Source organism: Gossypium hirsutum, chromosome D09 (genome assembly GCF_007990345.1).
Source record: "Gossypium hirsutum isolate 1008001.06 chromosome D09, Gossypium_hirsutum_v2.1, whole genome shotgun sequence".
In the NCBI taxonomy this organism is placed as follows: domain Eukaryota; kingdom Viridiplantae; phylum Streptophyta; class Magnoliopsida; order Malvales; family Malvaceae; genus Gossypium; species Gossypium hirsutum.
In genome coordinates, this window is record NC_053445.1 from 8294995 (window position 1) to 8309172 (window position 14178).

Consider the following 14178-nt stretch of genomic DNA (forward strand, 5'->3'; position numbering starts at 1 on the left):
AAATTAATTAATTAATCATGAACGGTGTTTGAAAAAATTAATTAATTAATACGCAATCTGGTTGAACAAATAATTAGATTCATTTACTCATAGATTCTAGTGTGGTAAATATGTCATGAATTTAACGGAATTAGAACTAGGTTTGGAAAATAATTTAATTGTTGGAATTAGTAAAATTTATTTCAATTAATAATTAAATTATTAATATTTTGGGAAATAGAAATTTTTTATTTGGTTGGTTAAATTATATGCGTCGATTAAATTACTAAATGACACATATAATTACACCAATACATGAGATAGACCCGATGACCCCATCTCACGTAAGATGGGCGACAACCCTATCTCTAAAGAGAGGGTGTTGAAGCCCATACATATTCCTACTAGAGAATTATGTGTATTCTCTTTTAAAATGTTATTATATATTTTCTTCTTCTTGTTCGACCAAGACTCTTGCGATTTTTCTATAAATAGAGAGCATAGGCTAGGTCAACCACACACGATGTGAAGCATCGACATCGTAAAACTTTATTGAGATTTAATTCAAAAAAAATTAAAAATATGAATGTTTACTTTTTAAGTTTTTGGCCCATAAAGGGACATCAATATTCGCCACTCCAACATCAATAGAAAGTTTTCATAGCTTTCATCCGTTCATGGATTAGAGCCTACGCTTTAACTAGCCGAGGTTTTTGAATAGTTGAGAAGATCGTGTTGGTAGAATATTGAGAAACAACTTAGACCGCCTAATCCAGAGCACAAGTATGATTTTGGTAAAAGGGTTTGTCCCTATAAATATGACAACTGCTTGGGTTGAGAAATTTTTAATTTTTTGTTGTTCCAAACAATCATTTTCTAAACGAATGTTTCCAACACAATCAAGAATGATCTCTAATTTCTGAATTGAATAGGTCAGTAATAATTACTAGGTCTTTATAGTCCACGGCCAAAACTAGCGCTTTTCTAATCTACCAAGCTTCTTCGACAAACTTGCACAGCGTCTTTCTTCTCGAATGTTCGAATCTATTGGGGACTCATTAACCACATTATTCGATAATGATGTGACGCCATTTTATGTTTAATTATTTCATATAAACAAATTGAACCCCAAAAAGGAGAATGAGAGAACATTTTGTGGAACTGTATAAAGATTTTTAGAAAGGTGCGATATTTACATCGAGATTAAGTGTAGTGTTTGGGTATCTTGCGATTATCACTTAAAGATCCCTAAATTTGTTGATGTGATGTGTAGTTTTTGCCTTTAGATTCTCAAAGGTTAGTCTCTTTTTCTTATTTTTGTGTGTTTGGCTTGAAACTCTTTTTTTTTCATGGTTTCTTTTCTGATTCGGGGTTCATGTTGGAAATGCATTTAGAAAAGTAGCTAGGGTAGGAACATTAGAGTTTTAATTTCTATAGTAAAATGGGCATTTATCGTGACATCTAAAGTAATAAATTTGATCAAATTAAATCGTTGTGGTCCAAGGCTTAGGGGATGTCCAAGTCGCAAGGAAAGTTTGGGAGATGCCTTCATTGTCTTGATCAATTCGAATAGTAGTCCAATGTCTTCAACCTTTCTACTGAACGATTTTCTTCCCTATTCTTGAACACTCAGGTGCTTGGAAAGTGGGATGTAACTGAAAAAGTAAAGCACAAGACGTGAATCGAGACTTCTCAAGCAACTATGCATCTAGCTCTTTGCGTCCTATCCAAAACTGAAAAGAAGACGTAAACCGAGACTAATCAAGGAGGTATGTCAACTACCTCTTTGTGTTCCACCCAATCGAAAACAACTCCTATAATTCAATTATTCTCTTTAGAAGAATGTCATCATAATCTTAAAAATCTAAATTACAAAGTCTAAAACGATAGAATTGATTTGAGTTGAAAGAAAATAGAATCTAACTAATATTTCAATAAATTTCTACAAAGTTTTCTCTTAGTATATATTGTCCTTGGTTTTTTTTTACATAAATTGGGTATTGATAAAGAAACATATGCAAGAGTTATATTTGTATCCGATGTACGTAAAATAAATAATATAGAAGAACTAAAGTCCAACTAGGACATTTTTAACCCCATGGCCAGCGACTCCAAGAGATAATTCTCTTTGTGTGCGGAGGCACACTTACCTTAGTGGTTTGTTCTCCAGTTTAATTATACGAGCCTACCTCTCTTGACTTAAATAAGAAATCAAGACCATATGATTATCTAACCCAATAGCATATATTCTTCCATGAATTAAGTTTTTTGAAATTAAATATTTCATTAAATTTAATTATTTCCACTACTTAATTTACAAAACCCCATTCAATTTTTGTTAGAATCATGAAAGCTTTTCCAGACTAGAATTTACATGCAAATTAATTTAATTATCTGAACAAAATATAACTACGTTAACTACTTAATTTAATCCTCACTTTGGACTTATTTATTTAATTTATTCATTGAATTAAATAACAAACCGACGGAATTAAATTAATTCCGGGTCATCTTTTCCATTCTCATGAAATCGCATTTACATGGAATAGTAATTCATTCCATCTAATTCTAATATATCATTTGCATCCATACATTCAATCAGTTCTTATTATGCAATCTACTTAGAGTTATATTAAGCTAGCAGAGGGATCGATCGTACATAAATAATTAGGGCTTAAATAAAATCTTAATTAGAATTTATTTAGTTGTAGACTCAATCTACTAAAAGTACCATGATCGATCTCCCCAATATATAATGTTACGAAAGCTAAGCTTGTAAAGCTTTGTCCATTTACCTTGTCAAATGCATGTTACTATCATAGAATGCCGATCATCTATTTAGGTTCAATATTTTCCCACTAATTCGATCCATTTTATCTCATGGTCAGTTTGTATCTTCTAGAATGAGGGGTGAGGATGAGGGTAAAGGTGAACGTGAGGATTCATACAAGGGTGATAATGAAAGGGTTGGTGTTGGTGGTGAAAAGTCATACCTTGTGAAATTCGATACGTGTTAGATGGGGATGAAGATAAGAAATTACAAGATGCTTGAGAGAAGTTGAGGAAATTAAAAGATAAAAGTAAATCTATTTGGAAAGAGAAGTCAAATGCCCATCAGGTTTTCACTAATAATTGTTACGTGGGTGAAGTTTAGGCTGAAGTCCAGGGCGAACGTTAGCTCGACTAGGTATTATAGGGCCAGGAAAACAGTGATTGAGAAGAGTGCTAGAAACCACCAGAATTGCTTTCGGCAATATGGTGTGAACCTTCGTCAACCACCAAACCACATTACTGTATCAACAATTTTTATTGAATAATTAGGATTATACTTTTCGAAATAACATTGATAAATTTAACGGAACATAATTATATTCGCCACCATCTAGTAAAGATATTATTTTGAAGATAAAATGTAAAATAATGCTTTTCAATCTTTCCATAATAAAATCCTTTCACATAGTTTAAATTATTAAAGTTGTGAAAAAATTAACCACAAAACTATCTAACCGTGCGAAGTTGATATTAAAGAAACAAGCTAATCATAGATATTGAAGCTTGGCCATATGACTTTTCCACATTGATTAAATAGTAATATATTTGATTGGTTGTAATTTTCTCAAAATTTCTATATATTTGGAAAAAAACAAAAGGAAAAGCCATTCTTCGTGTAATTTCAAAACCAAATAAAAACATGGCACCACACCTTAATATTGTTCCTTCCATGTTTGTGCTTTTATTATTATTCATTTCAGCCTCTAAAGTTCAATCAGGCGCTATTGATGTTGTTGCCAAGTTTGGCGCAAAAGCTGACGGGAAAACGGATCTGAGTAAGGCAAGTTGAATTGCTCTTAACTTTGTACCCAAAGGTGAAAATATGAAAGAAATTATATTTCAAACTGATGTCTTTATTCATTTCATTTTAGCCATTTTTGGATGCTTGGAAAGAAGCATGTGCCTCTGTAACCCCATCAACAGTTGTGATTCCTAAAGGGACATATTTATTATCAAAAGTAAACTTAGAAGGTCCATGCAAGGCTCCTATTGAGATTAATGTTCAGGGCACTATAAAGGCTCCGGCTGATCCTGGTGCTTTCAAGGACCCTAATTGGGTTAGATTCTATAGTATTGAAAATTTCAAAATGTCCGGCGGAGGAATTTTCGATGGTCAGGGAAGCATTGCTTATGAGAAGAATAAAGATCCCCACAATCGTGCATTTCGTGTCAAACTCCCCGTTGTCAGCTTTCTTCCCTCTTGCCAAAATTTATTTATTCTCTTTCCTCTTATTATTATCAAAATATAATTATAACTAACATCTTTGTTTCGTGTGTTACTTTGTTAACTCCAAAATTAAACAGAATATAAGGTTTGACTTTGTGACCAACGCATTGATACAAGATATAACTAGCAAAGACAGTAAACTATTCCACGTTAATGTTTTTGCATGCAAAAACATTACCCTCGAACGTTTCACGGTAGAGGCACCGGCAGATAGCCCAAACACAGATGGGATTCACATGGGCAAATCAGACGGCGTAAATATTATTGGATGTGAGATTAAAACTGGTGATGATTGTATTTCTATCGGAGATGGCACTAAAAATTTGGACATAAAAGATATAACTTGTGGACCAGGACATGGTATAAGTATCGGTAGTCTTGGAAAGTACCCAAATGAAGAGCCAGTTGAGGGAGTTAAAGTCACAAACTGCACCATCACTAATACTTCGAATGGAGCTCGAATCAAAACTTGGCCAGGCGAATCTCCTGGGATAGTATCAGATGTACATTTTGAGGATATTATCGTGAATAATGTCTCTTCCCCTATCCTAATTGATCAAAAATATTGCCCATGGAGTAAATGCAAGATAAATGTATGTACATTCTTATCAAAATCCTAATAGAGTGACAATATTTAATTCATCATTGAATCGTTGTTGTGTTGATGCAGGAAGAATCGAAAGTTAAACTAAGCAACATTAGCTTCAAGAACATCCGTGGCACATCTGCGCTTCCAGAAGCTGTCAAGTTTATTTGCAGCGGTTCTTCGCCATGTCAAAATGTGGAACTTGCAGACATTGATATTAAGCACACCGGACCTGAACCCGCAACATCCCAATGTTTGAATGTCAAGCCTAAAACTAGTGGCAAATTAAACCCGACTCCATGTTCCAGCCCTGTCCCAAAAACCCTAAGTGCCACCGCTTAAACCATACCAACAGATTCAGTGCAATTGTAATTAATATATTTATTCATATTACATAAAAACAGTTCTTTTTCATTTTAATTCTTTTCCATTATTAAACTTTTGCTATGAATTCAATGCTTTCAATACACACATCAATACAAAGAGCCGAAATGTGATAAAATTTAGTTAATTTAACCCAATAACAAAACCATCACTGAGTTTCTATATTGAATTAGAATTAATGATTGAAATTTTCTTTATCTACGTATAATTTTTTATAAAAACCGTCTTCCAACATAGCAGTTTTAAGGAAAAATAAAATATTAAATTTGAGATTTTAATTAAAATGAAAGTTCGTCGTCCAAATTTTTTGAACAACATATTCCTGTATTATTTGTGTGCTTAGACATATGATTATATTTGTTCATTGGTTTGTTTCTTTTTCTGTTGACGTAACATTCTTCATGAAAGAAGATGTGATGGTTACCATGAGATATGATAATATCATTTTGGGTGAACGGATATAAATGAAAGGGATTGGGGATATCCTATGAGGCTATAGCACATACGAAAAATTCATTGGACGAGCACTTGGTGAGTTGTTTTCATAATGAGTTATAATAAGAAGAGGTCGGTCATGGCACTTAAGTACAAACTATTTGAGCTCTAATTATATATCCAGTGGGCCCTCTATTAGCTCTATACAACCTTGATGGTTTGCATTTGAATTGATGAGGTGAATAAATAAAATTGATGAATTACAGAAAAGGATCGAATGTATCACTATCCGTAGTGAATGGAATTTCTCGTTATAAAAGAGAGATGACTTGAAGACTAAATTAATTTATTCGAATTATTATTTAATTAATAGTAATCACTGAACCGGTGTTTGAAGTAAAAATTAAATTAATTAATTAACGCAATCTGGTTGAACAAAATAATTAGATTCATTTACTCATAGATTCTAGTGTGGTAAATATGTCATGAATTTAACGGAATTAGAACTAGGTTTGGAAAATAATTTAATTGTTGGAATTAGTAAAATTTATTTCAATTAATAATTAAATTATTAATATTTTGGGAAATAGAAATTTTTTATTTGGTTGGTTAAATTATATGCGTCGATTAAATTACTAAATGACACATATAATTACACCAAATACATGAGATAGACCCGATGACCCCATCTCACGTAAGATGGGCGACAACCCTATCTCTAAAGAGAGGGTGTTGAAGCCCATACATATTCCTACTAGAGAATTATGTGTATTCTCTTTTAAAATGTTATTATATATTTTCTTCTTCTTGTTCGACCAAGACTCTTGCGATTTTTCTATAAATAGAGAGCATAGGCTAGGTCAACCACACACGATGTGAAGCATCGACATCGTAAAACTTTATTGAGATTTAATTCAAAAAAAATTAAAAATATGAATGTTTACTTTTTAAGTTTTTGGCCCATAAAGGGACATCAATATTCGCCACTCCAACATCAATAGAAAGTTTTCATAGCTTTCATCCGTTCATGGATTAGAGCCTACGCTTTAACTAGCCGAGGTTTTTGAATAGTTGAGAAGATCGTGTTGGTAGAATATTGAGAAACAACTTAGACCGCCTAATCCAGAGCACAAGTATGATTTTGGTAAAAGGGTTTGTCCCTATAAATATGACAACTGCTTGGGTTGAGAAATTTTTAATTTTTTTGTTGTTCCAAACAATCATTTTCTAAACGAATGTTTCCAACACAATCAAGAATGATCTCTAATTTCTGAATTGAATAGGTCAGTAATAATTACTAGGTCTTTATAGTCCACGGCCAAAACTAGCGCTTTTCTAATCTACCAAGCTTCTTCGACAAACTTGCACAGCGTCTTTCTTCTCGAATGTTCGAATCTATTGGGGACTCATTAACCACATTATTCGATAATGATGTGACGCCATTTTATGTTTAATTATTTCATATAAACAAATTGAACCCCAAAAAGGAGAATGAGAGAACATTTTGTGGAACTGTATAAAGATTTTTAGAAAGGTGCGATATTTACATCGAGATTAAGTGTAGTGTTTGGGTATCTTGCGATTATCACTTAAAGATCCCTAAATTTGTTGATGTGATGTGTAGTTTTTGCCTTTAGATTCTCAAAGGTTAGTCTCTTTTTCTTATTTTTGTGTGTTTGGCTTGAAACTCTTTTTTTTTCATGGTTTCTTTTCTGATTCGGGGTTCATGTTGGAAATGCATTTAGAAAAGTAGCTAGGGTAGGAACATTAGAGTTTTAATTTCTATAGTAAAATGGGCATTTATCGTGACATCTAAAGTAATAAATTTGATCAAATTAAATCGTTGTGGTCCAAGGCTTAGGGGATGTCCAAGTCGCAAGGAAAGTTTGGGAGATGCCTTCATTGTCTTGATCAATTCGAATAGTAGTCCAATGTCTTCAACCTTTCTACTGAACGATTTTCTTCCCTATTCTTGAACACTCAGGTGCTTGGAAAGTGGGATGTAACTGAAAAAGTAAAGCACAAGACGTGAATCGAGACTTCTCAAGCAACTATGCATCTAGCTCTTTGCGTCCTATCCAAAACTGAAAAGAAGACGTAAACCGAGACTAATCAAGGAGGTATGTCAACTACCTCTTTGTGTTCCACCCAATCGAAAACAACTCCTATAATTCAATTATTCTCTTTAGAAGAATGTCATCATAATCTTAAAAATCTAAATTACAAAGTCTAAAACGATAGAATTGATTTGAGTTGAAAGAAAATAGAATCTAACTAATATTTCAATAAATTTCTACAAAGTTTTCTCTTAGTATATATTGTCCTTGGTTTTTTTTTACATAAATTGGGTATTGATAAAGAAACATATGCAAGAGTTATATTTGTATCCGATGTACGTAAAATAAATAATATAGAAGAACTAAAGTCCAACTAGGACATTTTTAACCCCATGGCCAGCGACTCCAAGAGATAATTCTCTTTGTGTGCGGAGGCACACTTACCTTAGTGGTTTGTTCTCCAGTTTAATTATACGAGCCTACCTCTCTTGACTTAAATAAGAAATCAAGACCATATGATTATCTAACCCAATAGCATATATTCTTCCATGAATTAAGTTTTTTGAAATTAAATATTTCATTAAATTTAATTATTTCCACTACTTAATTTACAAAACCCCATTCAATTTTTGTTAGAATCATGAAAGCTTTTCCAGACTAGAATTTACATGCAAATTAATTTAATTATCTGAACAAAATATAACTACGTTAACTACTTAATTTAATCCTCACTTTGGACTTATTTATTTAATTTATTCATTGAATTAAATAACAAACCGACGGAATTAAATTAATTCCGGGTCATCTTTTCCATTCTCATGAAATCGCATTTACATGGAATAGTAATTCATTCCATCTAATTCTAATATATCATTTGCATCCATACATTCAATCAGTTCTTATTATGCAATCTACTTAGAGTTATATTAAGCTAGCAGAGGGATCGATCGTACATAAATAATTAGGGCTTAAATAAAATCTTAATTAGAATTTATTTAGTTGTAGACTCAATCTACTAAAAGTACCATGATCGATCTCCCCAATATATAATGTTACGAAAGCTAAGCTTGTAAAGCTTTGTCCATTTACCTTGTCAAATGCATGTTACTATCATAGAATGCCGATCATCTATTTAGGTTCAATATTTTCCCACTAATTCGATCCATTTTATCTCATGGTCAGTTTGTATCTTCTAGAATGAGGGGTGAGGATGAGGGTAAAGGTGAACGTGAGGATTCATACAAGGGTGATAATGAAAGGGTTGGTGTTGGTGGTGAAAAGTCATACCTTGTGAAATTCGATACGTGTTAGATGGGGATGAAGATAAGAAATTACAAGATGCTTGAGAGAAGTTGAGGAAATTAAAAGATAAAAGTAAATCTATTTGGAAAGAGAAGTCAAATGCCCATCAGGTTTTCACTAATAATTGTTACGTGGGTGAAGTTTAGGCTGAAGTCCAGGGCGAACGTTAGCTCGACTAGGTATTATAGGGCCAGGAAAACAGTGATTGAGAAGAGTGCTAGAAACCACCAGAATTGCTTTCGGCAATATGGTGTGAACCTTCGTCAACCACCAAACCACATTACTGTATCAACAATTTTTATTGAATAATTAGGATTATACTTTTCGAAATAACATTGATAAATTTAACGGAACATAATTATATTCGCCACCATCTAGTAAAGATATTATTTTGAAGATAAAATGTAAAATAATGCTTTTCAATCTTTCCATAATAAAATCCTTTCACATAGTTTAAATTATTAAAGTTGTGAAAAAATTAACCACAAAACTATCTAACCGTGCGAAGTTGATATTAAAGAAACAAGCTAATCATAGATATTGAAGCTTGGCCATATGACTTTTCCACATTGATTAAATAGTAATATATTTGATTGGTTGTAATTTTCTCAAAATTTCTATATATTTGGAAAAAAACAAAAGGAAAAGCCATTCTTCGTGTAATTTCAAAACCAAATAAAAACATGGCACCACACCTTAATATTGTTCCTTCCATGTTTGTGCTTTTATTATTATTCATTTCAGCCTCTAAAGTTCAATCAGGCGCTATTGATGTTGTTGCCAAGTTTGGCGCAAAAGCTGACGGGAAAACGGATCTGAGTAAGGCAAGTTGAATTGCTCTTAACTTTGTACCCAAAGGTGAAAATATGAAAGAAATTATATTTCAAACTGATGTCTTTATTCATTTCATTTTAGCCATTTTTGGATGCTTGGAAAGAAGCATGTGCCTCTGTAACCCCATCAACAGTTGTGATTCCTAAAGGGACATATTTATTATCAAAAGTAAACTTAGAAGGTCCATGCAAGGCTCCTATTGAGATTAATGTTCAGGGCACTATAAAGGCTCCGGCTGATCCTGGTGCTTTCAAGGACCCTAATTGGGTTAGATTCTATAGTATTGAAAATTTCAAAATGTCCGGCGGAGGAATTTTCGATGGTCAGGGAAGCATTGCTTATGAGAAGAATAAAGATCCCCACAATCGTGCATTTCGTGTCAAACTCCCCGTTGTCAGCTTTCTTCCCTCTTGCCAAAATTTATTTATTCTCTTTCCTCTTATTATTATCAAAATATAATTATAACTAACATCTTTGTTTCGTGTGTTACTTTGTTAACTCCAAAATTAAACAGAATATAAGGTTTGACTTTGTGACCAACGCATTGATACAAGATATAACTAGCAAAGACAGTAAACTATTCCACGTTAATGTTTTTGCATGCAAAAACATTACCCTCGAACGTTTCACGGTAGAGGCACCGGCAGATAGCCCAAACACAGATGGGATTCACATGGGCAAATCAGACGGCGTAAATATTATTGGATGTGAGATTAAAACTGGTGATGATTGTATTTCTATCGGAGATGGCACTAAAAATTTGGACATAAAAGATATAACTTGTGGACCAGGACATGGTATAAGTATCGGTAGTCTTGGAAAGTACCCAAATGAAGAGCCAGTTGAGGGAGTTAAAGTCACAAACTGCACCATCACTAATACTTCGAATGGAGCTCGAATCAAAACTTGGCCAGGCGAATCTCCTGGGATAGTATCAGATGTACATTTTGAGGATATTATCGTGAATAATGTCTCTTCCCCTATCCTAATTGATCAAAAATATTGCCCATGGAGTAAATGCAAGATAAATGTATGTACATTCTTATCAAAATCCTAATAGAGTGACAATATTTAATTCATCATTGAATCGTTGTTGTGTTGATGCAGGAAGAATCGAAAGTTAAACTAAGCAACATTAGCTTCAAGAACATCCGTGGCACATCTGCGCTTCCAGAAGCTGTCAAGTTTATTTGCAGCGGTTCTTCGCCATGTCAAAATGTGGAACTTGCAGACATTGATATTAAGCACACCGGACCTGAACCCGCAACATCCCAATGTTTGAATGTCAAGCCTAAAACTAGTGGCAAATTAAACCCGACTCCATGTTCCAGCCCTGTCCCAAAAACCCTAAGTGCCACCGCTTAAACCATACCAACAGATTCAGTGCAATTGTAATTAATATATTTATTCATATTACATAAAAACAGTTCTTTTTCATTTTAATTCTTTTCCATTATTAAACTTTTGCTATGAATTCAATGCTTTCAATACACACATCAATACAAAGAGCCGAAATGTGATAAAATTTAGTTAATTTAACCCAATAACAAAACCATCACTGAGTTTCTATATTGAATTAGAATTAATGATTGAAATTTTCTTTATCTACGTATAATTTTTTATAAAAACCGTCTTCCAACATAGCAGTTTTAAGGAAAAATAAATTATTAAATTTGAGATTTTAATTAAAATGAAAGTTCGTCGTCCAAATTTTTTGAACAACATATTCCTGTATTATTTGTGTGCTTAGACATATGATTATATTTGTTCATTGGTTTGTTTCTTTTTCTGTTGACGTAACATTCTTCATGAAAGAAGATGTGATGGTTACCATGAGATATGATAATATCATTTTGGGTGAACGGATATAAATGAAAGGGATTGGGGATATCCTATGAGGCTATAGCACATACGAAAAATTCATTGGACGAGCACTTGGTGAGTTGTTTTCATAATGAGTTATAATAAGAAGAGGTCGGTCATGGCACTTAAGTACAAACTATTTGAGCTCTAATTATATATCCAGTGGGCCCCTCTATTAGCTCTATACAACCTTGATGGTTTGCATTTGAATTGATGAGGTGAATAAATAAAATTGATGAATTACAGAAAAGGATCGAATGTATCACTATCCGTAGTGAATGGAATTTCTCGTTATAAAAGAGAGATGACTTGAAGACTAAATTAATTTATTCGAATTATTATTTAATTAATAGTAATCACTGAACCGGTGTTTGAAGTAAAAATTAAATTAATTAATTAACGCAATCTGGTTGAACAAAATAATTAGATTCATTTACTCATAGATTCTAGTGTGGTAAATATGTCATGAATTTAACGGAATTAGAACTAGGTTTGGAAAATAATTTAATTGTTGGAATTAGTAAAATTTATTTCAATTAATAAATTAAATTATTAATATTTTGGGAAATAGAAAATTTTTTATTTGGTTGGTTAAATTATATGCGTCGATTAAATTACTAAATGACACATATAATTACACCAAATACATGAGATAGACCCGATGACCCCATCTCACGTAAGATGGGCGACAACCCTATCTCTAAAGAGAGGGTGTTGAAGCCCATACATATTCCTACTAGAGAATTATGTGTATTCTCTTTTAAAATGTTATTATATATTTTCTTCTTCTTGTTCGACCAAGACTCGTGCGATTTTTCTCTAAATAGAGAGCATAGGCTAGGTCAACCACACACGATGTGAAGCATCGACATCGTAAAACTTTTTGAGATTTAATTCAAAAAAAATTAAAAATATGAATGTTTACTTTTTAAGTTTTTGGCCCATAAAGGGACATCAATATTCGCCACTCCAACATCAATAGAAAGTTTTCATAGCTTTCATCCGTTCATGGATTAGAGCCTACGCTTTAACTAGCCGAGGTTTTTGAATAGTTGAGAAGATCGTGTTGGTAGAATATTGAGAAACAACTTAGACCGCCTAATCCAGAGCACAAGTATGATTTTGGTAAAAGGGTTTGTCCCTATAAATATGACAACTGCTTGGGTTGAGAAATTTTTAATTTTTTTGTTGTTCCAAACAATCATTTTCTAAACGAATGTTTCCAACACAATCAAGAATGATCTCTAATTTCTGAATTGAATAGGTCAGTAATAATTACTAGGTCTTTATAGTCCACGGCCAAAACTAGCGCTTTTCTAATCTACCAAGCTTCTTCGACAAACTTGCACAGCGTCTTTCTTCTCGAATGTTCGAATCTATTGGGGACTCATTAACCACATTATTCGATAATGATGTGACGCCATTTTATGTTTAATTATTTCATATAAACAAGTTGAACCCCAAAAAGGAGAATGAGAGAACATTTTGTGGAACTGTATAAAGATTTTTAGAAAGGTGCGATATTTACATCGAGATTAAGTGTAGTGTTTGGGTATCTTGCGATTATCACTTAAAGATCCCTAAATTTGTTGATGTGATGTGTAGTTTTTGCCTTTAGATTCTCAAAGGTTAGTCTCTTTTTCTTATTTTTGTGTGTTTGGCTTGAAACTCTTTTTTTTCATGGTTTCTTTTCTGATTCGGGGTTCATGTTGGAAATGCATTTAGAAAAGTAGCTAGGGTAGGAACATTAGAGTTTTAATTTCTATAGTAAAATGGGCATTTATCGTGACATCTAAAGTAATAAATTTGATCAAATTAAATCGTTGTGGTCCAAGGCTTAGGGGATGTCCAAGTCGCAAGGAAAGTTTGGGAGATGCCTTCATTGTCTTGATCAATTCGAATAGTAGTCCAATGTCTTCAACCTTTCTACTGAACGATTTTCTTCCCTATTCTTGAACACTCAGGTGCTTGGAAAGTGGGATGTAACTGAAAAAGTAAAGCACAAGACGTGAATCGAGACTTCTCAAGCAACTATGCATCTAGCTCTTTGCGTCCTATCCAAAACTGAAAAGAAGACGTAAACCGAGACTAATCAAGGAGGTATGTCAACTACCTCTTTGTGTTCCACCTAATCGAAAACAACTCCTATAATTCAATTATTCTCTTTAGAAGAATGTCATCATAATCTTAAAAATCTAAATTACAAAGTCTAAAACGATAGAATTGATTTGAGTTGAAAGAAAATAGAATCTAACTAATATTTCAATAAATTTCTACAAAGTTTTCTCTTAGTATATATTGTCCTTGGTTTTTTTTTACATAAATTGGGTATTGATAAAGAAACATATGCAAGAGTTATATTTGTATCCGATGTACGTAAAATAAATAATATAGAAGAACTAAAGTCCAACTAGGACATTTTTAACCCCATGGCCAGCGACTCCAAGAGATAATTCTCT

The 14178-nt window shown here is 32.9% G+C and overlaps 2 protein-coding genes across 3 annotated transcripts in view; both read left to right on the top strand.

Moving 5' to 3' along the window:
- The window catches only part of LOC107892284 (polygalacturonase-like), a 10117-nt gene extending 4853 nt beyond the window's left edge, over window positions 1–5264 (top strand). The window contains exons 1-4 of one of the 2 annotated variants that reach the window (XM_016817318.2): window positions 3638–3811; window positions 3903–4214; window positions 4336–4851; window positions 4929–5264. In XM_016817318.2, coding sequence (XP_016672807.1) covers window positions 3671–3811; window positions 3903–4214; window positions 4336–4851; window positions 4929–5186 — 1227 coding nt within the window. In that variant the 5' untranslated portion in view covers window positions 3638–3670 and the 3' untranslated portion in view covers window positions 5187–5264. Of the gene's footprint in view, window positions 1–3637; window positions 3812–3902; window positions 4215–4335; window positions 4852–4928 lie in introns of those variants that run through there. The other variant, XM_041101666.1, reaches the window with a different exon arrangement.
- Window positions 5265–9672: 4408 nt separating this feature from the next.
- LOC107942382 (polygalacturonase-like) lies at window positions 9673–11299 on the top strand. Its single transcript, XM_016876037.2, has 4 exons — window positions 9673–9846; window positions 9938–10249; window positions 10371–10886; window positions 10964–11299. Exons 1-4 carry the CDS (start codon window positions 9706–9708, stop codon window positions 11219–11221), a joined length of 1227 nt encoding a protein of 408 aa, XP_016731526.1. The 5' UTR covers window positions 9673–9705; the 3' UTR covers window positions 11222–11299.
- The last annotated feature ends 2879 nt before the right edge of the window (window positions 11300–14178 follow it).

Excerpts from the sequence above, each read along its gene's own strand:
- LOC107942382 (XM_016876037.2), top strand. The coding sequence starts at position 9,706 with ATGGCACCACACCTTAATATTGTTCCTTCCATGTTTGTGCTTTTATTA. Across the intron at positions 9,847-9,937 it reads GGAAAACGGATCTGAGTAAG|CCATTTTTGGATGCTTGGAA; the intron begins GCAAGTTGAATT and ends ATTTCATTTTAG. Across the intron at positions 10,250-10,370 it reads TTCGTGTCAAACTCCCCGTT|AATATAAGGTTTGACTTTGT; the intron begins GTCAGCTTTCTT and ends AAAATTAAACAG.